Source organism: Cebus imitator, unplaced genomic scaffold (genome assembly GCF_001604975.1).
Source record: "Cebus imitator isolate Cc_AM_T3 unplaced genomic scaffold, Cebus_imitator-1.0 Scaffold140, whole genome shotgun sequence".
In the NCBI taxonomy this organism is placed as follows: domain Eukaryota; kingdom Metazoa; phylum Chordata; class Mammalia; order Primates; family Cebidae; genus Cebus; species Cebus imitator.
Genome location: NW_016107455.1, coordinates 4,092,884 through 4,117,133, shown reverse-complemented (window position 1 = coordinate 4,117,133; position 24,250 = coordinate 4,092,884). Strand labels below are relative to the sequence as shown.

Sequence of the window (24,250 nt, the reverse complement as noted above, 5' to 3'; positions counted from 1 at the left end):
CTCAGGCTTCTCACACATCACTCTGTCCCTGCAACTACTGCTGTTACCACCACATCCACTGTGATCCTGAGACCCCGCCCACCTTCCTCCTTTAGAGGCAGTCGTTCCAGATTAGCCAGGGACCGTGCTGCCTCCTTCTGAGCTTCCTGTGTGCTGAGGAAGGCAGAGGACTGCACTGGCTGTGCAGCTGGAAAGCCATGGTCACTCCCACCCCATCCTCCAGCCTCCTAGCAGTGGTGGGCAGGAGGTGGTGACTTCCTTACCCAAGGAGTGACTGCACCGTCTCTATCTGCAGCACTTGAATCTTCTGCCACGAGAGGGCACCAGAGAGCAAGGTGAGAGCTGAAGCTCTGGGTGGTCATTCTTCTCCGGGGACCAAGCAGCACCCCAGGGTGGCAGGGGTGAGTGTTAGCAGTCACAGCTAGAGGGCCAAAGCACAGTGGCCACCATCTGCAACCAAAGCTGCAGAAAATAAGTGTCCCAAGGACCTTCCCAATCAAGCCAGAGGTACATAGCCCTAGATCCAGCTACGGTGGCCAGGTAAAACATAAGACACCCAGTTAAATTTAAATTTTGGATAAATGTCAAATAATTTTAATGTAAATATATTCTCATGCCATATTTTGGACATACTTAAAATTATTTGTTGTATATCAAATTAAACCGGGGCATCCTGTTTTTGTTGTTTGTTATATATTTGTTTTGTTAAATCTGGCCACCCTACACCCAAACTCTACTAGGTGTGGTGGACAAAAAATGTATGGATGCCCCCACCCCAACACCTGCCCCAGGCCACTAGGAATGGACGTAAGCCTCTGGTGATGGGATTTCTGGAGTCCACTTGAAGCCCGGCCAGGCAGACAGGTGAGGGGAGGTAACACAGAGGTGCCCTGGTTCCAACCCGGCACCTGCAGACACACTGAGAGCTGAGAGCCACCTTCACGTTCAACCACACTTTATTCGTGGGCTTGTCTTCCCAAGCCTGGCTCAGGAACCAAACCACATTTCCCAGCCTGCTGTGCATGGTCTCGTTCATCTAGAAGTCACAGCCATCCACCCAGTCCGTGAGGTCTTTGCCCTGGCAGTGATGCCTCCAGGCCTCCCTGAGGATGCAGAACGGGGAAGAGGAGAGATCCTATCAGCTGTAGTTACTAGTCACTGCCCAGAGAAGAACAGGAAGGAGGGTGTGGGCTCTAAACCAGAAGTGAGGAAGGAAAGGGGTTTGTTCCCTGCTGCTGCCCACCAGTCCTAACCGTACCAACGCGGTGGGGCTCTAGCCCAAGTCACTTACCAGTAACCCAGACCCTGAGGCTCTTGGGCGATCTTCATGGCACAGATGACAGTATCCTTGAGATTAGGATTCAACAAATCTGGGATGACGGGCAGAGAAACATAACGAGGGAGCAGGGGACATCCAGAGAGTGAGTGTGTGAGTGTGTGTGTGTATGTGTGTGTGTGTGTGAGAGAGAGAGTTTGTGTGTGTGTGTGTGTGTGTGTCTCCTCACACACGCACACTCCACTCCCCTAAATCCAACTCTGTCTCAACCACTCTGGAAGCACAGGTACCACCCTATCCCTCTCCCTCTCCATCAGAAACAATCCTCCCTTCATTCCTAAAGCTCTAAGGCCAGTCTCCCATCTGGGACCCCCAATTCAGACTGATAGAAGACCTACCCGCATCCCTTGTCCCATCTCCCTCTCCTCCATGGGCCCAGCCGGATGCGGGGGAACCCTCACTCAGAGATGGGGGTAGCAAACTAAACTGAGGAGGAAACGAAAGCTAACGCAGGCCCTGACCCCTGCCAGTCCTGGGCCAGGCCCAGCTACCTGAGCAGTACAGCCGGCACATGTTGGGGACGTTCGGGGTGAGGTTTCTGCACCACCTCCGGCTGCTGATCTGGAAGATGCCGTTGTTGGTGCTTCCATCAGCCTCGTGGTCCACAGCAGCTGTGTTGAAACCACTTGCGAAATAAGCAAGGCAGACCCCTGCATAGGGCAGAGCACAGGCCTGGGGGTCAGACGGTTATGGCCACCTCAGACCAGGGGCTTACTGCGCAGGTCCCATGCTGGCTCCACCGAGCCTTTCCTGCCTGATCAAGGTGATTGGGGCAAGTGCCTTCCCACCTGCTTTGCAGCTGAATCAATCAGTAGAGGCTTAGAGAGGCACAGTGACTCACCCAAGGTCCCATGCAGCTACCAAATAGTAGGGGTCAAGGCTGGCCTCAGGCCCCCTGACTCAGGCCAGCAATCTTCCCACTTGCTCATTGTTTAGCACAGAGTAGTGCCCAGTAAGTTTGTTGAATGAATCTACAAGTTCTAAATCCTTTTTTTTTTTTTTTTTTTTTTTGAGACTGTCACCCAGGCTGGAGTGCAGTGGCTCAATCTCAGCTCACTACAACCTCCGCCTCCCAGGTTCAAGCAATTCTGTCTCAGCCCTGCAAGTAGCTGGGATTACGGACACCCGCTACCATGCCCGGCTAATTTTTGTATTTTTAGTAAGATGGGGTTTCTCCACATAGGTCAGGCTGGTTTCGAACTCCTGACCTCAGGTGATCTGCCCACCTCAACCTCCCAAAGTGCTGGGATTACAGGCATGAGCCAACACACCCGGCCTACAAGTGCTAAATCTTTAGAGACAAGATTAGGGAGACCCAGGTGGAATCTATAGAGGGCACTGGAACGGGAGGAAAGATGAGCCCCGGTGTGACTGCCCTGCCCGGATGGCCATATAAAACTGCCACCAGCTTGAAATGTTTGGCATGACTACTCTGTTCAGTTTGTCTTTTCTAGTTCCAGAAGGAATGTCTGATCCTTGTGACCACAGTTAAGTTTAGGGTACCGAGCTGCTTGTTTCCTTCGACCCCGACTTTAGCAGCAGGGGAAAATGAAGGCATGACTCCACTGTGGTTGCCTGCCGCCTGCCTACTGCATGTTTAGCTCAGTGCCGGCTGTTCTCTACCTGCCCTCTCAAATCATCTTCAGTTTACGGATGACAGCTAGGGCTCTAAAAGCTCCCGAAGCCAAGGCCTGTGAAGGAGGAGAAAGGGAGGGAAGGAGGGAGAGAGGTGTGGGGAAGCGAGGGCCAGCCAGAGAGAGGGGTTCTCACAGTCAGCCAGGCTGTATCCCCGGTATCCGTCAAGCCCGAAGTCGTGTAGCACTCTGGCCAGTTCACAGCGACTGTAGACCTTGGCCTCACTGGAGGGGAGCAGGCAGCTAAGCAGAGAGACCAGGGCCAACAACATGGTCCCAGCTGGGCACCACCGCCGTCTGAGAGCCCTGCTCCTGGCTTCTGTGCTGGCGGCAGAGGTGGTGCCACCACCACTCTGGCTCAGAGCTGAGCTTTGGGATGACAGGCGGCTCACCAGCCTCAGTGGTCCACTCACAGAAGGAGAAGACACGGGGCTTGAGCATACCCCTAGAAAAGGGGAGAAGAGAGAAGAGGTGGGCAGAAGGCCAGGCTCCAGCAGTACATATCAGCCCCCTGGCCTGCCCGATCAGCAACAGCTCTGCCCTGAGGCCAGCCCCTCTCCTTCCGCATCCTGCTTCACACCATCCCGGCCTCCATAGTACATGCCAGCCATGATTTATTCCTGAGGCCCATGATTTTACAACTAGGAAGGGGTAGAGTTTGGATGAAGACAAAGTTCTAGAAATACAAAGCCCCACTGAGCAGATGCTCCCTGAGGAGATAGCCGAGCGGTGTCACACTGTGTTCATGGGTTCCTCAGCCCAGTTGCCAAGGGGACTGCCCTTCTGGCACTGAGCCTCCATCTCAAGATCTTAACTAAAACAAGGTCTCCCCCAGAGCACTCCTTCCCTGTAGCCCCCTCAAGGGGAAGCTGCTTTTTCTCCACACACAAAGCCCTGAGACAGTCCCGAAAGTCTCCTTCACCCCCACCACCCCTTCTAAACGAGAACCTGCAAAAAGCCCTTCTCCCTGGAAGCCCAGCCTGCCCGCCTCTGACCTCCATGCCCTCTCATCATTGGCTGTGTGTGGTCAGTCCTCCAAATCACTGAGGACAGTAGCACCTGGGTGTCAGCCTCAGGGCTCCTTCCTCTCCTCAGATCTAGTCCCCTCCCGCTCGCTCCCGCTCTGTCTCAGCCACTCCCTCCCCTGCCCTGGTCATCCAGGCTTCCTGTCCTCACCCGCATTTCCCCACCTCTATGAGCCCCGATTCCACCGCCCATCAGCTCTGACAAGTCTCCCCACGCCTCTCATGACCTCTGAGCCTCCACACCTGCTCTCCACCTTCACAGAGTCAAAAAGTGAAAGAGTTGTACAAACTCCTGTTTGTGCCAATGAGTGTCCCTGGTCTCCAACCCCCACGGGACCTTGAATGCCACCAAGGATGACAGAGTGGTTGAGGGTGTGGCTTTGCAGCAAGGCTCGGGTTGGGGTGGAAGCCCCCCTCGGCTCCTTGCTCCAGCTCTGACTGTGGGCACTCCCTGAGCCGCGTTTCCTCTATAAAATGAGGACATTAGTAACATCTGCCCCATACAATGGTTGGAAGAATAAACGAGAAAAGGCGTGGGCACAACTTAGCTCTTGGCACTAAAAATAGGTGAGTTTTTGTTTCTGTTATCAACTACAACGGGCGCTGGTACCTGCGCTTGTCTCTGCTCAGCTTTCTCTCTCCCATTTCCCACAAAGGACATGAAAGCCCTCGGCTTTCATGAGCAAGTCACGCTGTCCCACCCCTTGGCTCCCAGAACACGACCTCGTCTCCCGCTGCACAAAGTAAGAGGAGCAGAGTGCTCACTTGTGGAATGTCTTCCTCTTTCTGCCTTCGCCCCGCCCACTCACAGACTCATCAGTGGCCACCTCGGCCTCATCTCCACCCTGTCACTGTTCGGGTGCGGGGCCTCCACCCCCACGCAGGACCATCTTCCCTCTGAGCTCTAGATTTGTCCTTCCAGTCTCCAGGCCTTGCTCCATTCGTGGTCCCTCCTCTCCGGGCGCCACTCCGTTCCCAGCCTGCCCCACCTTCCTCTTGCTTGTGGAGACACACTCAGTCTCCAGCTTCTAAACGCCTTCCCTGGAGTCTCATACTGACTGGTACTCTCCTGTCTCTTTCCCTCTCTTCTCGCCCAAACTCCTGGGGGAAATTCCCACTTTCTCCCCTCCCATTTGTTTTCCAACCTGGAGAACTGGCCTCCCTGCCATCACCATGTGCTGAAACTGCTCTGCAGGTCCAAGAAGGACCTTGTCAGCCCTGCCTTATGGGAGCTCTCAGCCACACCTGCTGTGGACCACCGCCTGTCGAAAGGCTTGCCTCTCCTGGTTTCCACGATGCTCGCCTCTCCCAGGTTTCCTCCCTCTCTGACTGACTCTCCTCCTTATCCTCTGTGGAACCCACTTCTGCCCAGGCCAAAAACCTGTTATGCTGTCCAGGCCTCCCTGCCTTGAGCCCTCTTCTCTTCCACTTTCAGGAAACCCTCTGGGCAGCCCTGCTGTGAGCCACCACCTGCAGTCTGGCGACCTCTGTGGGGTCTTTCTGAGGCCTCAGAGGCAACTACTACCTCGACGATTCCACTTGAGTGTCCTGCAGGCACCTCAAACTCAGCACCTCTCAACAGAACCAATATTCCCATCAAAACCTGCTTCTGGCCAGGTGTAGTGGCTCATGCCTGTAATCCCAGCACTTTGGGAGGCTGAGGCAGGCAGGTCACAAGGTCAAGAGTTCAAGACCAGCCTGACCAATACGGTGAAACCCGATCTCTACTAAAAAATACAAACTTAGCCAGGCACGGTGGTGCATGCCTGTAATCCCAGCTACTCAGGAGGTTGAGGCAGGAGAATCGCTTGAACCCAGGAGGCAGAGGTTGCAGCTAGCCGAGATCGTGCCATTGCACTCCAGCCTGGGCAACAGAGGGAGACTTCGTCTCAAAAAAAAAAAAAAAAAAAAAAAAAAAAAAAATAAAAAAAAAAAAAAAAAAAAAAAAAAAAAAAAAAAAAAAAAAAAAAAAAAAAAAAAAAAAACTCTGCTTCTTCCTTGTGACTTCCTTTACATGCTTTAAAACATGATGGGCCACCCATTTATCCAAACTGGAAATACGGATGTCATTCTTCACTCTTTCCTCCCCATGACATCTTTCACCCAGTCCTAACCAATCAGTCCCAATGTCCTGTGGATTCTCCCTTCCCTCCAAGAGCTCTGTCCTTTCCTGGTTCGTACCCCCATCATGGCCTCCTGCATGGTCTTCTTGTATCATGTCTTGACCACTCTTCCAAACTATTCTATGCACATCCATCAGAACGAATTTGTTAAACGAACAGCCCAGCCCTGTGACACCTTGGATGGATCCCACCACCACTGCCCCTTCGAGGTCCACAAGGCCCTCCACGACCCAGCCCTGCTGCCCACTCCCTCACTCACGCGCTATGCTCCAGCAATGCCACCTTGTTCTCTCACAGTGACCTTGCTGTCTAGAACGTTCATCCTCTGCCTTCCTCTACCCAGTTAACTCTTACTCACACCTGAAGGGTTCCCCAGTGCGACTCTCTCAGCAGGCCACCACCCCCCACACTCTGACACGCCCGATCTTCCATCTCTTTTGTCACGCTTGACTGGAAGAGATGTCAGTCTTTCCCACAACAAAGTTAACTTCCGAAGAACAGTGGCCAGTCTTATTTATCTGCATGTCTTATTTATCTGCAGAGTTGCTAGCATGGAGTAACTGCTCAGTGGCTGCTTCTGAAACACAAGTCCCCAAAAGGCATGGCCACAGGAACGTGAGCCCTTCTCATCAACGTGAGGGAGGTAAGAGGAAGGAGCCAGCCAACCTGGTGGACTTTGTCAAGTCTTTGAGCACTGTGCCAGGACTTTCTGGAGGTTTTCTAACTTAATCTCATCTAATCTTCTCAACAACTGAAAGGGGTAGGATTAACATCCCTAAGTTGTAGAGAAGGAAACCAAATTGACTGCTATGCAGGGGCTTTTTATTTTTTTATTTTTATTTTTTATAGAAGTGACTTAAAAGTAATTCCAGGCTGGCCACGGTGGCTCACACCGGTAATCCAGCACTCTGGGAGGCCAGGTCAGGCAGATCACAAGGTCAGGAGTTCAAGACCAGCCTGACCAACATGGTGAAACCCCATCTCTCCTAGAAATACAAAAATTAGCCAGACAAGGTGGTAGTCAACTGTTATTCTAGCTACTCAGGAGGCTGAGGCAGTAGAATCACTTAAACCCGGAAGGCAGAGGTTGCAGTGACCCTGGATCACATCACTGCACTCCAGCCTGGGTGACAGAGCAAGACTGTCAAAAAAAAAAAAAAAAAAAAAAGGTAATTCCAATTCCATCCTGAGCACTTCACAGCAGCTCCAGAGGTTTCTTTCTCTTTCTCCCTTTCCCCTCTCTGACTCTCTCTCTGTCTCTGTCTCTGTCTCTCTCTCTCTCTCTCTCTCTCTGTCTCAGCTGGTCACTCTCTCAGGACGGGACACCCCACCCTAACCACCATCTTGTTTTTCACCACCCCTCTCTGACCAGACCAACCCAGGGCCCCTGTTAACAGCTCCAGGAAGAAGGGGAAAGGGGCTCACTGATCAACGGTGCTCCCCACAGAGCTGAGACCATGGTGACAATGGCAGCAGCAGCAGGTGCCCAAAACCCTGCTTCAGCTCAGGATGCCCCCACGACTGTGCCAGGGCCCCAGGCACCCAATGTTGAGAGAACCATGGGGAAGGCAGGCTCCTGGCCAACCAAGGGCCTTCTAGAACTCCAGCTTTGTGAGCTCATCTCCCACAAACAGCTCCACCACTCAGCTTTGATTAGCCCACCTGAGCCCCTCAACTCAGGGTCCAGAAGCAGAGCAGGGACAACTAATCCCAGCCCCCTTGTACACCTCTACCTACCCCCCCACACACACACACACACTACTTTGAGGGATGACACTTCCTCTCCCAACAGATCTTTCAGATGATTACCCAGGGACAGTGGTGGATACCCAGGGATAGTGATGGATGTGTAGGCATGGTGGTGGGTGCCCAGAGATAGTGGTGAATGTGCAGGGATGGTGGTGGGTGCCCAGGCACAGTGATGGGTGTGCAGGGGCGGTAGTGGGTGCCCAGGGATGGTAGCAGATGTGCCAGGATGGTGGTGCCTGTGAAGGGATGGTGATGGATGCCCAGGGATGGTGATGGGTGTCCAGGGATGGTGATGGGTGCCCAGGGATGGTGGTGGGTGTCCAGGGATGGTGGTGGATGCCCAGGGATGGTAGTGGGTGTTCAGAGACAGTGATGGGTGCCCAGGGATGTTGGTGGGTGTCCAGGGATGGTGATGGGTGCCCAGGGATGGTGGTGGGTGTTCAGAGACAGTAGTGGATGTATAAGATGGTGGTGGGTGCCCACGGATGGTTGTGGGTGTTCAGAGACAGTGGTGGATGTACAAGATGGTGGTGGGTGCCCAAGTATGGTGGTAGATGCCCAGGGATGGTTATGGGTGCTCAGGGATAGTGGTGGATGCCCAGGGATGGTGGTGGGTGTCCAGGGATGGTGGTGGGTGTTAAGAGGCAGTAGTGGATGTACAAGATGGTGGTGGGTGCCCAGGGATGGTGATGGGTGTGCAGGGATGGTGGTGGGTGCCCAGGGATGGCGGTGGGTATTCAGAGACAGTAATGGATGTACAAGATGGTGGTGGGCGCCCAGGGATGGTGGTGGGTGCCCAGGGATGGTGATGGGTGTCCAGGGATGGTGGTGGGTGTCCAGGGATGGTGGTGGGTGCCCAGGGATGGTGATGGATGTCCAAGGATGGTGGTGGGTGTCCAGGGATGGTGGTGGGTGCCCAGGGATGGTGATGGATGTCCAAGGATGGTGGTGGGTGTTCAGAGACAGTGATGGGTGCCCAGGGATGGTGGTGGGTGTTCAGAGACTGTGATGGGTGCCCAGGGATGTTGGTGGGTGTCCAGGGATGGTGGTGGGTGCCCAGGGATGATGATGGGTGCTCAGAGATGGTGGCAGGTGTTCAGAGACAGTGATGGGTGCCCAGGGATGGTGGTGGGTGTTCAGAGACAGTGATGGGTGCCCAGGGATGGTGGTGGGTGTTCAGAAACAGTAGTGGATGTACAGGGATGGCGGTGGGTGCCCAGACATAGGTGAATGTGCAGGGATGGTGGTCATTGTGCAGGAACGGTGGTAAGTGCCCAAGGATAGTGGTAGCTTCCCAGAGATGGTGGTGTGTGCCCAAGGATCATGGTGGATGTGCAGGGATGGCGGTGGGTGCCTAGGGATGATGGTGGTCACCCACTACTTTTCCAGGCTGCCCATCTCACCATGGAGCTCCTTTGGCTGCCAGAAAGATTTTCTTTAATGCTGAGACGCAAACCACCCCTTCTCCATCTGGATGATGGCCATTTAGTGTGGACAGGTGCAGGGCAAAGGTTACACTATTGACCCTAAAACTTAAAGGACAGAGAAGTGAACTGAAAGGGCATGTGGTGCCCATGTCTGTGCCCCACAGGTGCCTGGGCTTGGAGGCCGTGCAGCACAGCAGCTAGAACACAGGCTTTGGGGTCAGGCTGACGAGGGCTGAACACATGCTCTAGTGACTTCCAGTTGGATTACCTAGAGAAAGTGGCCTCACCTCTCTGTTTCCTTGATTCTCAAGTAGGGATGACAATAGCCACCTCACAAGGTACTAGGAAGGCTCCATGCAAAAGCAACAAAGTGCTCAGTACCCCAGGTGCTCAATAAATAATAACTACTACTAAATGCAGAGCCCAGCCATTTAAGTGTCTAGTTGCACCATGTCCACCCTATCTGCCTGGGCCCCATCCCAAGACGAACAAGTTAAAATTGAGGGTTGGCTCAGCATCAGCACCAGTATTTCTCTCTTTTTTTTTTTTAATTGGGGTAAGAACACTTAGCAGGAGACCTGCCCTCTTAACATATATTTAATGTACAATCCATTATTGTTCACTGTACAGGACACTGCTATACAGCAGATCTCTGAAGCTCGTTTGTCTTGCCTGGCTGGGCTTTTTTTTTTTTTTTTTTTTTTTTTGAGATGGAGTTTTGTTCTTTTGCCCAGGCTGGAGTGAAGTGGTAATCTCGGCTCACTGCAACCTCTGCCCTCTGGGTTCAAGCGATTTTCCTGCCTCAGCCTCCAGAGTAGCTGGGATTACAGGTGCACACCACCACACCTGGCTAATTTTTCTATTAGTAAAGACAGGATTTTGCCATGTTGGCCAGGCTGGTCTCAAACTCCTGACCTCGGGGATCCACCCACCTCGGCCTCCCAAAGTGCTGGGATTACAGGCGTGAGCCACCACACTTAGCCACCTGATTGGACCTTTATGCTCATTGATTAGTAACTTTCTGTTTTCTCCTCCTCCTGGCACCCTGGTGACCACCATTCCTCTCTTTGATTCTATGAATTTGACTATTCTAGGTACCTGATACGAGTGGAATTATTTTCTTCTCTGTAACTGGTATATTTCACTTTGCATATTGTCCTCAAAGCTCATCCATATCGTTGCATATGTCAGAATTTTCTTCCTTTTTAAGGCTGAATAGTTTTCCACTCTGTGTGTATAACACCTTTTCTTTATCTATTAATCTGTGTGTTAGTTCATTTTGCATTGCTATAAAAGAACATCAGAGGCTGGGTAATTTATAAAGAAAAGAAGCTTATTTGGCTCACAGTTCTGCAGGCTGTGCAGGAAATATGGTGCCAGCATCTGCTGGGCTTCTGGGGAGTCCACAAGTTTACTCATGGTGGAATGTGAAGGGGGAGCAAGCACATCACATGGCAGTAGAGGGAGCAAGAGACAGGGGAGGATATGCCAGGTTCTTTAGCCAGGCATGGTGGCATGCCCTCTGTAATCCCAGCTACTCAGTAGGCTGAGGCAGGAGAATCACTTGAACCCAGGAGGCAGAGGTTACAGTGAGCTGAGATTGCACCACTGCACACCAGCCTGACTCAGTTTCAAAAAAAATAATTCATGAGAGTTCACTTACCATCATGAGAACAGCATGGAGGAAACTGCAGCCATGATCCAATCACTTCCTTCCCTCTCTCAACATGTGGGGATTAAAATTCTAGATGAGATTTGAGTGGGGACACAGAGCCAAACCATATCAACATGAGAGTGCCAATATCTTTTGGAGATCATGATTTCAATTATTTTGGATAAATACCAAAAAATAGGATTGCTGAATCATATGGTAATTCCATTTTTAATTTTTTGAGGAAGCTCCATACTGTTTTTCATAACAGCTGCGCCATTTTGTATTCACACCCAGAGTGCACAAGGTTCCAATTCCTTCACACCTTCACTACCAGCACTGGTCTTTTTTTTCTTTTTTTTTAATAGCCATCCTGACAGGTATGAGGCGATGTTTCATTGCGGTTTAGTTTTGCATTTCCCTGGTGATTAGCTATGCTGAGCATTTTTTTAAACAGCGGTTGGCCGTTTGTGTGTCTTCTTTTAAAAAATGTCTATTTGGCATCAATATATCGTCAAAGCTTCCCAGATGACCCCAGAATACAGCCAGGCTTCAGACTTTATTGGAGGTGGGGGAGGGGAGAGTTTTGTACTTGAATTAGAAAACCTGAGTTTAATTTCTTGCTCTGCCCCAACTGGCTAACTAGTCTTGGCAAGTTAGCCTCCACTTCCTCATCATTTAAATGGAGTCATTACCCTGCCCTGCCCACTGTAACCTTGAGCGCTGTACTTCATCTCTTCAAACCACGTTTTCCTCCACTGTAAAATGGAAATCATAACCATCCCTCTCTCTTAGGGTGGTGGCGAATCTCCAGTGTCTCAATGCAAGAAGATGCTTACCACTTGGATCAGTACATTTTAGCTATTGTTTTTATTGCCTGGCCCTTGGTGGTGATTCTGTCTGGTTGACTTTTGGGGGTTTTACTACATCTGCCTGCTTTTACTATTTTATTGCTTCTTTTTATTGAGTAATCTTTCAGCTTATTTTATTTTATTGTATGTTTTGTTATTTCCCAGTTGAATTTCGCTTTTAAATGGGGAATAAGAAACAGCAGCTCAAAAGGAACAGTTATGAGGGCAGATGAGGCCCCAGTTGGAGATCAACAGGGTCTTTATTTCCCTGCTGAGCTCTGCACAAATGTTTCCTATCCCCAAAGCGAGCTCAGATTCTTGACCACATCCCAGAAGAGATACTCCTCTGCTCTCTCCAAGTTTAAAAACTCCATCAGCCTCTCTTACGTGCATTGTCCTCAGCCCTGGCAACACTTTGGAAAAACTACTGATTCCTGGGTCCCACCCCAGGCCAACTGCACCAAAATCTCTGGGGGTAGAACCCAGGCATCAGTATTATGGTAATGTTTCCAAGTGATTCCAAAGTGCAACCAGGGCTCAGAACCACTTCCAACCAAACTCCTTTTTTTTTTTTTTTTTCTTTTTTTTTTTTTTTTTTTTTTTTTTTTTTGTTTTTTTTTTTTTTTTTTTTTTTTTTTTTTTGAGATGGAGTCTCTGTTACCTAGGCTGAAGTGCAGTGGCACAATCTCAGCTCATTGCAACCTCTGCCCACCCCAGGTTCAAGCGATTCTTCTGCCTTAGCCTCCCGAGTAGGTGGAATTATAGGCAGCTGCCACCGCGCCTGGCTAATTTTTTTGTATCTTTTTTAGTAGAGACGGAGTTTCACCAACTTGACCAGGATGGTCTTGAACTCCTGACTTCATTATCCACCCACTTCGGCCTCCCAAAGTGCTGGGATTACAGGCATGAACCACCACGCTCAGCCCCAGCCAGACTCTTACAGTTCCCCTAAAGGTATGACAACATTTTGCATCCGTGTCTTATATGGGATCATATATTCATATATGTCAAAATTGCTCTTTCTAACCCAACTCTCTATCTAGATTCCAGTACTCTTAAAGCACTGCTGAAGCTGGACATCTCCCTCTGGACTCCTTGGGCTGACTTAGACAGTATCCAGTGGTAACTTATAATCTCAGCACCTCTCACCTGTTCTCAGTTCTTCTTTCTCTATCATTCTCACCAGACTAGGAGATGCCTGCTTTGTGTCTCTCATGTCTACTTTCCCAGCATCAAGAACAAAGATGTTTAGCTGCTGGGTGAGTAAAGAAATGAAGAAATGAATGAAAATCACCTAGTCAGTTGATTCAGAAGAACCTTAGCCCAAAAGACTTGGTCAGGAGAGTGCTGAGGCTGGCCACAGGGAGTGTGCCAGAATCACTGTGGCAAAGAGAGAATAGGTCTCATAGAGAGCCTAAAGCCCATAGATCAAGACTGTCACCTGACCCACCCCAAACTTAGTGCACCAAAAACAGAATTTGCCTCTTCTCTGTGAGCTGTTCCCTGCTCTTTCCATCAGTGGGCACAATGCCTGGGCATAGTCACATGGCATGGTTGTTAGGAGGACTGAGGTGTGTAAAGCCACTTATCCCTGCACTAAATAGTCTCACACCACTGTATTCCTGTAGTGTTGTGTCTCCTTTGTTATTCTTTCTTCTCCTGTGTGATGGTTAATTTTATGTGTTCACTTGACTGGCCCATGGGATATTCAGTCAAACATTTTACTAGGTGTTTCTATTCTGGGTGTTTTGGATGAGATTAACATTTTAATTGTAGACCGAGCAAAGTGGATTGCCCTCCCTAATGTGGGTGGGCCACATCCAATCTGTTGAAGTCCTGAATAGACGAAAAGGCTCACCTTTCCCAAGTTAAGAGAGAATTCCTCCTGCCTGCCTGCCCTCCTTCCAACTAAGACATCACCTTTTTTTTTTTCCTGCCTTCAGTCTCAAACTGGAGCATTTGGCTCTTCCTGAGTCTTGAGTCTGCCAGCCTTCAGACTGGAACTACAACACCAGCTCTCCTGAGTCTCCAGTTTTCCCTCTCACTCTGCAGATCTTGGGGTTTGCCTCCATAATTGCATAAACCAATTCCTTATAATAAATTTCTTCTGCTCAGGTACTGTGGCTCCCACCTGTAATCCCAGCACTCTGGGAGGCCAAGGTAGGAGAATTGCTTGAAGCTAGGAGTTTGAGACCAGCCTGGGCAACAAAGCAAGACCCCCATCTCTACAAAAATGAAAAATAAAAAATTAGCTGGGCATGGTGGAATGTGCCTGTCGTCCCAGCTACTCAGGAGGCTGAAGCAGGAGGATCCTTGGGCCTAGGGGTTCAAGGCTGCAGTGAGCTATGATTGTGCCACTGCACTCCAGCTTGGATGACAGAGCAAGATGCTGTCTTAAAAACAAAATTTTAAAAATAAAATATATTAAAAATCTCTATATAGATATATAGATTTATAAGCAGATAGATAGATGATAGACACATAGATACACAGAATGATACAGTTTGGCCATGTCCCCACCCAAACCTTCAAACCTTATGGGAGGTTGAATTAACTCCCATAATCCCCACTTGTTGTGAGAGGGACCCCGTGGGAAGTAATTGAATCACGGGGGCAGGATTTTCTCTCAGGGAAACTGATGTCACCTTTAAAAAGAAAAAAAGGAAAAACATCAATCTTGGGAAAAGTGCTTTTCCAAAAAGTATCATCCCTTTGATGCTCCTCATTCCCATCCTGATCTCCTTCCAAGTTCAAAGATGGTTCTTCCACATCTGTTCCCACCACTCTGGTTGATGCCCTTTTCGCATCTTACCTGGAACTGCAGTCATTTCTTAACTGGCATCTCTACCTCACAGGGCTCTTTCTGAATGACAGGGCTGAATGCACCTTTCCCCATTTCTAAACCTTTCAGCAGGGCTGTGTCACTTGCAGAACTGGGCCATCCCACTCAGTGAGAAGCCCAGATGGACCTCCACGATCTGCCTCTTCACCCCTCAGCCTCACCTCCCAACCCCTGGGCCCTGGCAGTTCCAAAAAACCAACTCTTCCCCATACATACCTGTCTAAAAGTCCTTCCTCGTTGGGAACCAGATACATCCTTCAAAATCAACCTAGTGTCGCAACTTTTGCAGAAGGAGCTAATCCAACACTCTCTGCCTCCTGAACACCGCCCTTCCCCCTGCCAGAACCTATTTGCTTGTGGCTGCACCTTGTTTATTCCTATCATAGAATTACAACGTTACACTATAATTTATGATGTATATGACTATTCCCCTGTCTGTGAGCCCTTCCAGAGCTAGGAGTACGTTATATTTATCTCGTATTTCCTTGACCTATTAATGAGTGAGGCACACTGAAGATACTGAAGAGATGTTAAGCAAATACATTTAAAAATGCTCAGGTTGGGGACGGAAGAAGATGAATGTAACTGTAAAGGAGCAGTACATGGGAGAGCTTCATGGTGATGGCATAGTTCTTTATCTGGATTGGAGTGGTGGGTATACAAATCTACACATGAGGCCAGGCAGAGTGGCTTACACCTGTTCATCCCGGCGCTTTGGGAGGCTGAGGCGGGTGGATCACTTGAGGTCAGGAGTTCGAGACCAGCCTGGCCAACGTGGTGAAACCCGTCTCTGCTAAAAATACAAAAATTAGCCATGCCTGGTGGTGTGCACCTGTAGTCCCAGCTACTCGGGAGGCTGAGGTGGGAGTAATCACATGAACCCAGGAGGCAAAGGTTGCAGTGAGCTGGGTGATTGAGTGAGACTCTGTCTCAAAAAAAAAAAAAAAAAAAAAAAAAAAAAAAAAAAAAAAAAAAAAAAAACTACACTTTATAAAATGCCATAAAACTATATACACATTGTAGCAATGTCAATGTCCTGACAGTGCTATTATACTCTAGCTGGGTAAGATGTGACCACTGAAGGAAATTGGATGAAGGATATGCAGGATCTCCCAGTGCTATTGTTGCAACTTCTTGTTAATCTATAGTTACTTGGAAATAAAAAAGTTGGCCAGGCACCATGGCTCACACATGTAATCCCAGCACTTTGAGAGACCAAGGCAGGCAGATCACTTGAGGTCAGGAGTTGAGACCAGCCTGGCCAAAGGGGCGAAACCCCATCTCTACTGAAATACAAAAATTAGCCAGGTGTGGTGGTGCACACCTGTAATCCCAGCTACTCTGGAAGCTGAGGCAGGAGAATCACTTGAATCCGAGGCAGAGGTTGCAGTGAGCCAAGATGGTGCCACTGCACTCTAGCCTGGGTGACACAGACAGAGAAAGACTCCATCTAAAAAAAAAAAGAAAGAAAGAAAAGAAAAAGTTTCTTAGAAAGGAAAAACACATACAAAGGCTAGTTTTACTGTTCTGACTAATCTAACAAAATAATTGGAAGGGGCTGTCTAACAGTTCACAAGTCTAATTTATTTAAAATTTGTTAGAAGGTGAATGATTACAACAGAAACATAGAAACATAACCCAACTTGCTTCAACATGTGGCTGTTTTAATCTGGTTTGAGTTGGTATTTAAAAAGAAAAAAAAATGTGGTTGTTTTAGAATTGTAACAAGTTTCTGCTCTGAAGGCCTTTCCACCAGTGCCTAAGAGCTTAGGGCCTTGAATAGAATGAATTAGGTCAGTGCTGCTGTGGGTGCTGAACAAGGTCAGCAATGATGAAGCACCTGAGAGAAACATACAGCTGCACTTATAGTATCTAACCAGATAGAGACTGAATGGGTGTAAGAAAACTGCTGGGCTGACCCACAACTCTGGGAGAACCTAAAAATCTGAGTCTATGTCTGTAGCAACTTGGAACCCGTGAAAAGCTACAGGTGCTAAAAAGTGAGGCTTCGAGTAGATTGACACTTTCAAAAGCTGGAGGCTTCTAGAAACCAAGAGCCTCTAAAACCCTGAAATTCCTAGCAACCAGATTGGGCTAACAACCTAACAACTTCAAGAGCCTAGATCCATAAGAGCCTCGGGCTCCTAAAAACTGATGTCTCTAATAACTTGGGGCCTCTGAGAAACAAGAAGCTTTTAATAAATTGAAAATCTGAATAACCTGAGGCTTTTTAACAACCCAAGACCTAAAATAAACTGAAACTCTTAGCAACTTGGGCTGCCTAGCAACCTGGGGGCTCTAATTATCAGAGACTCCTAGCAACCAGAGAGATTGTCCAACCTGAGGGCCCTGTACACATCCAGCCCTGGACCCAGACTGCCTCTCACTCTTGCAGTAGCTGCTGCTGGATCTTGAGAGGCAGTATGATCTAAGAGACAGAGCTGGAACTGGAAACCAATGACACATGTTTAGCGTTCTGATTTTGCCACTTATAGCATATCCTTTGGCCTGACCATCAGTTTCCTTACATATGAGAAAAGGCCAAGCACAGTAGATCATACCTGTAATCCCAGCACTTTAAGAGGCCAAGGTGGAAGGATTTCTTGAGGCCAAAAGTTCAAGACCAATCTGGGCAACATAGAGAGACACTGTCTCTACAAAAAAAAAAAAAAAATTGATTAACCAGGTGTGATGGCATATACCTGGGGTCTCAGCTGTGTGGAGGCTGAAGCGGGAGGATTTCTCAAACCCAGGAGTCTGAGGCTGCAGTTAGCTATGATCACACCAGAGCACTCTAGTCTGGGCAACAGGTCAAGACTCTGGCTCAAAAACAAAACAAACGATCCAGTTATTAACATTTTAGTGGCTAAAAAGTCATTTGCATTAACATACTTCCTGTGAATTAAACAGGTTAATCTGGATTCTAAGAATACGCATTGTCCTTCATAGGACTCAATAAAACTGTCATTTTTCATTAAAATAAATACACCCTGTAAACACCTTTATTTGCCCTGTTTGGTTCTCAAGGTTGTGGATGTGGGAAGGTAGAGTGAACACCAGGAAGATGCTCATCCCTGGTGTAGTCCAAGGTGGGGACAAAGACCCCCAAGGGGAAAGTGAAGACCTCCCAGGCTCATAGGAACCAAGGGCCAGAGCAGTGACCAGATCTACCTTTCCAGAACATAACTGTGTACTCACATTACTCTTGCCATTGATGGAGAGTGCGTAAGAGAAGCCCTCTGACTTTGTGGCTCATGGGCCTGGAGTTGAGAGACAGTGAGCCTGGGTATTCTGTGGGGCTTCTTATGATGTGGAAGGGAAATCGTACTCAGCTCTATGGATACATTCAACCCTCTGAACTTCTATACCTTCCTCTGCAAAATGGGGAAAATGATATTCATCTTTCAAAGGGTCTGGTGTTCATGCTGTCCTCCCTCTGACACATTCCCTACTCCTCTCTGGGAGCTCCTCTCTCCTGGCTGAAATCCCAGGTCCCAGCAGAGCTCTCCCACAGTGCTGGAGGGTTGAGTGGGGAGGAAAGACATTCTCCACTTAGCACCCAAAAGCAATTTCTCTCCCAAACTACCAGGAAAGAGCAGAGCTCCAGTTTTACGCTGTTCGATAAAAAAAGATACCAAAGGAGTATCTTTTTTTTTCTTTTTTTTTTTTTTTTTTTAGAGTCTCACCCCGTTGCCCAGGCTGGTGCAGTGGTGCGATCTCAGCTCACTGCAAACTCTGCCTTCTGTGTTCCAGCGATCCTCCCATGTCAGCCTCTCAAGTAGCTGGGACCACGCCCAGCTAATTTATTTTTTTTTATTATTATTATTTTTTTTTTTTTGGTATTTTAGTAGAGATGGAGTTTCATCATGTTGCCCACGTTAGTCTCAAACTCCTGAGCTCAGGCAATCTGCCTGACTTGGCCTCCCAAAGTGCTAGGATTACAGGTGTGTGCCACCATGTCCAGCCTCAAAGGAGTACCTTATAAAGCAATGGTTTTCCACTGGAGATGGTTTTGTCCTCCAGAGGATGCATGACAATGCCTAAAGACATTTTTGGCTATCACCACTCCTTAGTTGTGAGGGGATTGCCACTGGCATTTGGTGAGGAAAAGCCAAGGATACAGCATCCTACAAAGCACAGGACAGCTGCCCACAACAAATCATTATTCAGCCCAAATGTCCGTCGTGGCAAGGTCAAAACATCCTGATATTCAGCATAGAGCAGTCTAGGTCTGGATCCTTCTCTGTTCGTAGCTTCTATGCTGTGTTAGACAGGCTATCTAATTTCTCTAGGCCATAGTCAGTTCCCTAACCTCTATAACAAGACAATTTGATTTGATTGTGAGAAATACACATTCACCCGTCCACACTCAAAGAATGGACTTGGAAACATGAAGAACAGTGGAAGTGAGACTTAATGGCAGTCTTGCAAGATCGGGTGTCTAGTAGGCAGGCACAACCAGGACAGTTAAAACAGGTAATTTATCTCCTAGCATGCACATCCTTCCCCTAGTTCCTCACTGGTAGGGTACTATGGGGTTACAATCTTCCTGGACATCGCCTAAGTTTCATTATCCCTTTTATAAGATTATACCCTTGTGGGAAGTAAAAGTTCCTCTTTAAAGTTTTCTTTCTTGTTAAAGGATAAATTTTAAGTGTGCTAATAACTTTTTGTTAAGCCCTATCCTATGTAGCTGTTAAACATACTATGCTTACAGGCACGAAGTATATTCTATGTCCTTGTACTTTAACCAAGATATTTGTGCTGAACATGCTCACAGCCTATGCCCCTTACCTGTTTAAAAAGTTTTAAGTTATTAACCAATCAGGTTTTAGTTTAGATTGTGAGGTCTGGCTCCAACCAACAGAGATCAGACACAGCAGTAAGGACAAGCCCAAATGCATAAGGGATACCTATGTCTGCTTTTCCTTTGTTCATTGTACCCTTGTGGCAAGATGGCTAGCAAGAGTACTCTTCCTGCAGTCCAGGATGTAAAAATTGCTTTGCTAAAAATCTACTGTCTCAGTGCTCATTTTTCTTTACAGCACCAAGCATCTGTTTCCAATACCCTGGTCCCCTTCCCCACTTAAGTTTTGATTTCCCAATAATGAAAGTTCCTTCCCTTTTATAGGCTAACTCCTCCTCTACATTCTGTTTACTTATTGTGACCTTCTAGGTGCATGAGCCATGCAATTTGTCACATGTGCAGGCTGGGTGACAGCACTTAGACTTATCATGCCTTGAAAATGGACCATTTAAAAGGTTTTTTCACATTTTAAATGGTCCCTCCTCTTTTCTGTTTACTTCCTTAGGTCTCATTTTCATTTAAACCCTTTTGGTCCTCAAATTGCTCTAGAAGTTGTTTACTTTCTTCCTCATAGAAGAGTGAGTTTAATTTGGTTTCTAATAGTAGCAGTTTCTTTTCCTGGTAAGTCATGGGCATTTGTTTATTAATAGCTATTTCAGCTAATCTCTGTGCTGGTCCCCTCACACAAGGGCTAATACAACATCTCACTACAGTTAAGATTCCCGCCACAATTGTGAGAGATGTAGGGATTGAAACTACCATGCCCTTGCATTTTCCAAACCCACTTCTAAGCAACCCATAAGTGGGTCATGAATTCCAGCATGTTCTGCCAGTTCGTTGGCTAGAGTTGTCAGTCCTTGTACGGCTTTTATGATGGTCCCATCTGGGGCATTATTCTTGGGAATGAAAGTACAATATTTCCCACCTATCATAACACATATGCCCCCTTTTTCTGCTAGTATCATGTCTAATGCAAGCCTGTTTTCCCAGGCCATTTGGCTGGTGGTATCTAACTGGCTAGCCACCCCTCTGAGGGCATCCCAAATATAATTGATAAATCTCTGCTGATTATAATAATAGATGTAGTTAATCCAATCCACATTATTATTAATAGTCGGGCTGGTATGGTGGCTTACGCCTGTAATCCCAGCACTTTGGGAGAACCTAAAGGGCAATAAAATATGTATACATATATATTTATATGTGTGTGTGTGTGTGTGTGTGTGTGTGTGTGTGTGTAAGGCCTTGCCCTACTGGGTCCTCCAGGTTAATCCAAAGTGTTTTCTCATTTGATCTCTGAGCTTCTGTAGGAATGCAGAGGGAGTTTCCTCTTTTTATTGTTGAATCTTGAATGCCTTTGAGACATTTTGTGTCCTAGGAGTGGACTCTTTGATCTCTTTGATTATTCATTCCTGCATTTGGGCCCAGTCCCTGGGATGATTATTATCCCATTCAGGATTGACATTGGAAATTTGTTTTTCAGCTGGGAAGACCCCTTGCCTGGAGGATGTTGCCTCTCCCAAATGGTCATAACTGCCCTCCTAATCATTCCCCTTTCTTCTCCTGTGAACAGAGTATTTATGATAGACATCATTTTAGCCCAGGTATAAAAGCTGGGTCCTAGGAATTCGTCCAGCTGGCCTGCTAAACTGAGGGGATCTTCTAGGGGTGGTTTCATTTCCTTCTTGGAATTCCTAACTTCAGTACTTGTAAGAGGAGCATTTACAAAGCCAATCTCTCCCTGTCCCATGGGAACTTCCCTAAGAGGAAAGATGCTAGATGCCTGCTGTGTGGAAGGGACAGGAGAGTTTTCAATATCACTCTTATACTGTTCTAATTCTTTTCTTAAATTTGGATAAGGATTTTGAAAAGAGGTTGGTTCAGCTTCCCCGGGGTCTCCAGGTCTTTCTTCCTCTAATCTTTATGCTGCCCCTTGATCTTCCTGTCCCCTATTTTGTGAGACATATGGAGGAGGCAAGCATGATAGGGGGTCCCAGGGTTTTTCACTGGGAAAGGGGTTTTTACTAGGCTGTTTTTATTCTTTGAGGGGGAACATGGGGGTTAATTCCATGATCTAGCAGAGAGTGTAACTTATATCTTCTCGAGAGGATGGGGTTTTATCATTCACATAGAGAATTAAAGGTTGGCATACCCAATCCTCATCTGATCCAAACTTAGGCTAGAAGACCAAAGGCCTACAAATGGGGTCCTTGGGCCAGGTAAAACAGTAATACTTTATCATCTTTTGCTTTTCCTTGTCCCTGGTTTGAGGGATGTTCCTCCAAGCCAGCAGCATTCTGCCAAAAGGACTCTACAGGGGAATGTCAGAGAGAGTCTCTTTCCGCTTTGTCCCCTAGGCCTAGAATTTCTGTTTCCCACTTTTGGTTAGTCTCTGTGTCTGGGTTTCCCGGTGTACTCAAACTCCCCACTGGAGGTTTCTTGCACACCCTGAAAATCGCTTCATCCATCTCTAGCCATTTCCCTTGCAGGAGAATGGAACCGTGGATTGGTACTCCACACTCACTTCATATCTAAGATACGTCTCAGTCACACACACTCAACCTCCGAAAATGCCCAACCACCAAGGCAGTACGTACAGTCCAATTTTCCTACCTTGGCTCATGCACAAGTTTGTCTGGTTGCCACAGTGCCTGCTTTTCTCCCTGTGTCACCTCCGCTGCCTCCTAAATAACAGTCTCAGGTTTGTCTACGGCTTCTGCAGAGAGCCAGGACACCCATACAGAATGGGCCACCTAAATTGAATGGGATGCATCTTCCCTCTCGGCCAGAGTCTTACTCCACGCAGGCACAGAGATCCCAGACGGGCCTCCAGGCTTGTGAGAAACACACATTCACCCGTTCAAATCCAAAGAATGGACCCAGAGACACAAAGAATAGCGGAAGTGAGACTTTTAATGGCAGCTGTGCAAGATCAGGTGTCTGGTAGGCAGGTGCACCCAGGACAGTTACAACAGGTAATTTATCTCCTAGCTGGAGAGTCCTGTGGGGTTACAATCTTCCCAGGCATCGTCTAAGTTTCATTATCCCCCTTATAACATTATACCCTGGTCCCCTTCCCTGTTTAAGTTTCAATTTCCCAATGACAAAACTTTCTTCCCTTATGGGCTGACCCCTCCTCTACATTGTTTACTTATGGTGACATTTTAGGTGCATGAGCCCTGTGGTTTGTTACAAATCTAGCTGCCAGTACTTAGATTTATCATGCCTTGAAAATGGACCATTTAAAAGGTTTTCTCACACTGATGATCCGTGTGGCCCCTCCTAATGCCATCATCCTCTAGCTCTGCCCCCTACTTGCCCACGTGTTGATTTTGTTTATGGTATTTTCAGTCTCCATATGCTAAAGTGAGTGTATTGTTACCTCCATTTCTTCAACTGTAAAATGGGAATAATTATTCCTATCTCACTATTCCAATATTGGCATGAGGAGAAAAGGGGAACAGTGTGTTTGAAATTGCCTTACACATAGTACATGCTTAATCAACATTTGTCTTTCTTAAAAAAACCATCATAATGGCTTAGCATGGAAAAAATGTTCAAGAAAATTGTAATTCACTGACAAGCGTCCTCATTCAACAGCCACAGGGGCAGAGGGGCCTTTGAGCCAAGAGAATTACATGATGTCACAACTTTCCAAGCAGCAGCGATGGATCTCAGGCTTCGCAGGCAGCCTAGCGAGGTGGAAAGAACTTGGGCATGGAGATACATAGACCTGCTTTTAGGCCTCTGACCCATCCTTAATAGAAATATTTCTGTTAAAAAAAAAAAAAAAAGATGACATTGGAAGAGTAATTTCAACAGTTCCAGTCACTACAAAATGGAAGGTTACAGAGGCTTGATGCCAAGTCTGAGCTGAGCTCAAACCCTTCCTTTGCTGTTCTCTATTGGGTGACCCAGCTCTCAATAGGGATGATAATAATTCAAATTATTATTAGGAGGCTGTGACTTTCAAGTGAGATAAAGCATTTAGTACGTGCTTAATAATGTTAGCGATTGCTGTGGCCTAAGAACTACAGACGGGTCCTAGTCAATGTATTAGTGTATTGCCTGCCTAGGCACAACTGCATTCTTGTTTAAGATTTCCATAGAAAACCACACAACATTGTCAAACCCCAGTATGGTTCCATGAGAAACATGTTTATTAGTCTCTGCTATCCTCCCTCCATATGTACACACAAACACACACACACACCCACACACACACACACACACACAGATCCCATTTTACATGTAAGAAAGCTGACATTAGACATTTGATCTAGATAAGGATCTGTTATACTCCAAAGATGGGGATATAAAGTGGTGTTTTACCAGCATCTCCTTCCTTCATCCCAAGAACATACTGCACTCCCAAGAACATACCCATCAAAAGAGGTTAAAATGACTGCTTTTGACTGTTTAAAGTGGGAAAGACATTGTCCTACCCCTGAGCCTCTATAAAGAAAGCAATCTTGTAAAACAGAATCTGTCCCATGGTTAAGCCAAGACCATCTCTTATTGATTAAAGGTCAACAAGAATGTAGATTAGTTAAGCTATGCAGAGACCTAACATTCTGAAACGCCAAGTCCTGAGGCTAAAAGTCTAAAACCAATCATTCAAAATCCAAGGAGATGCAACCCTGGGGAAATAATCTGAACTAAGCCACTTCACAGAATCTGAAATCCAGATCGCCAGTATCCCGCTAAGGCACTCCCACACAGAGGGCTGAAACTGAGCTCCAAACTCTGATAGTGCTTAAAATAGAGTCCTGCAAACACACACAGAGCTCATGCAGTTGTAAGGC

General features: G+C 47.5%; 1 protein-coding gene across 3 annotated transcripts; it reads right to left on the bottom strand.

The window, feature by feature from the left end:
- Nucleotides 1–938: 938 nt before the first annotated feature.
- Nucleotides 939–17,455, bottom strand: SPACA3 (sperm acrosome associated 3). Of its 3 annotated transcripts, none has more exons than XM_037743281.1 (5): nt 17,341–17,455; nt 3,107–3,415; nt 1,828–1,986; nt 1,292–1,370; nt 939–1,103 (listed from the first exon to the last, which is right to left on the bottom strand). In XM_037743281.1, exons 2-5 carry the CDS (start codon nt 3,240–3,242, stop codon nt 1,037–1,039), a joined length of 441 nt encoding a protein of 146 aa, XP_037599209.1. In that variant the 5' UTR covers nt 3,243–3,415; nt 17,341–17,455; the 3' UTR covers nt 939–1,036. The 3 variants fall into 3 exon arrangements, with proteins under 3 accessions (XP_037599209.1, XP_017397577.1, XP_037599210.1); XM_017542088.2 differs by lacking the exon at nt 17,341–17,455 and adding an exon at nt 7,544–7,668; XM_037743282.1 differs by lacking the exons at nt 3,107–3,415; nt 17,341–17,455 and adding an exon at nt 7,544–7,668.
- Between the last annotated feature and the right edge of the window lie 6,795 nt (nt 17,456–24,250).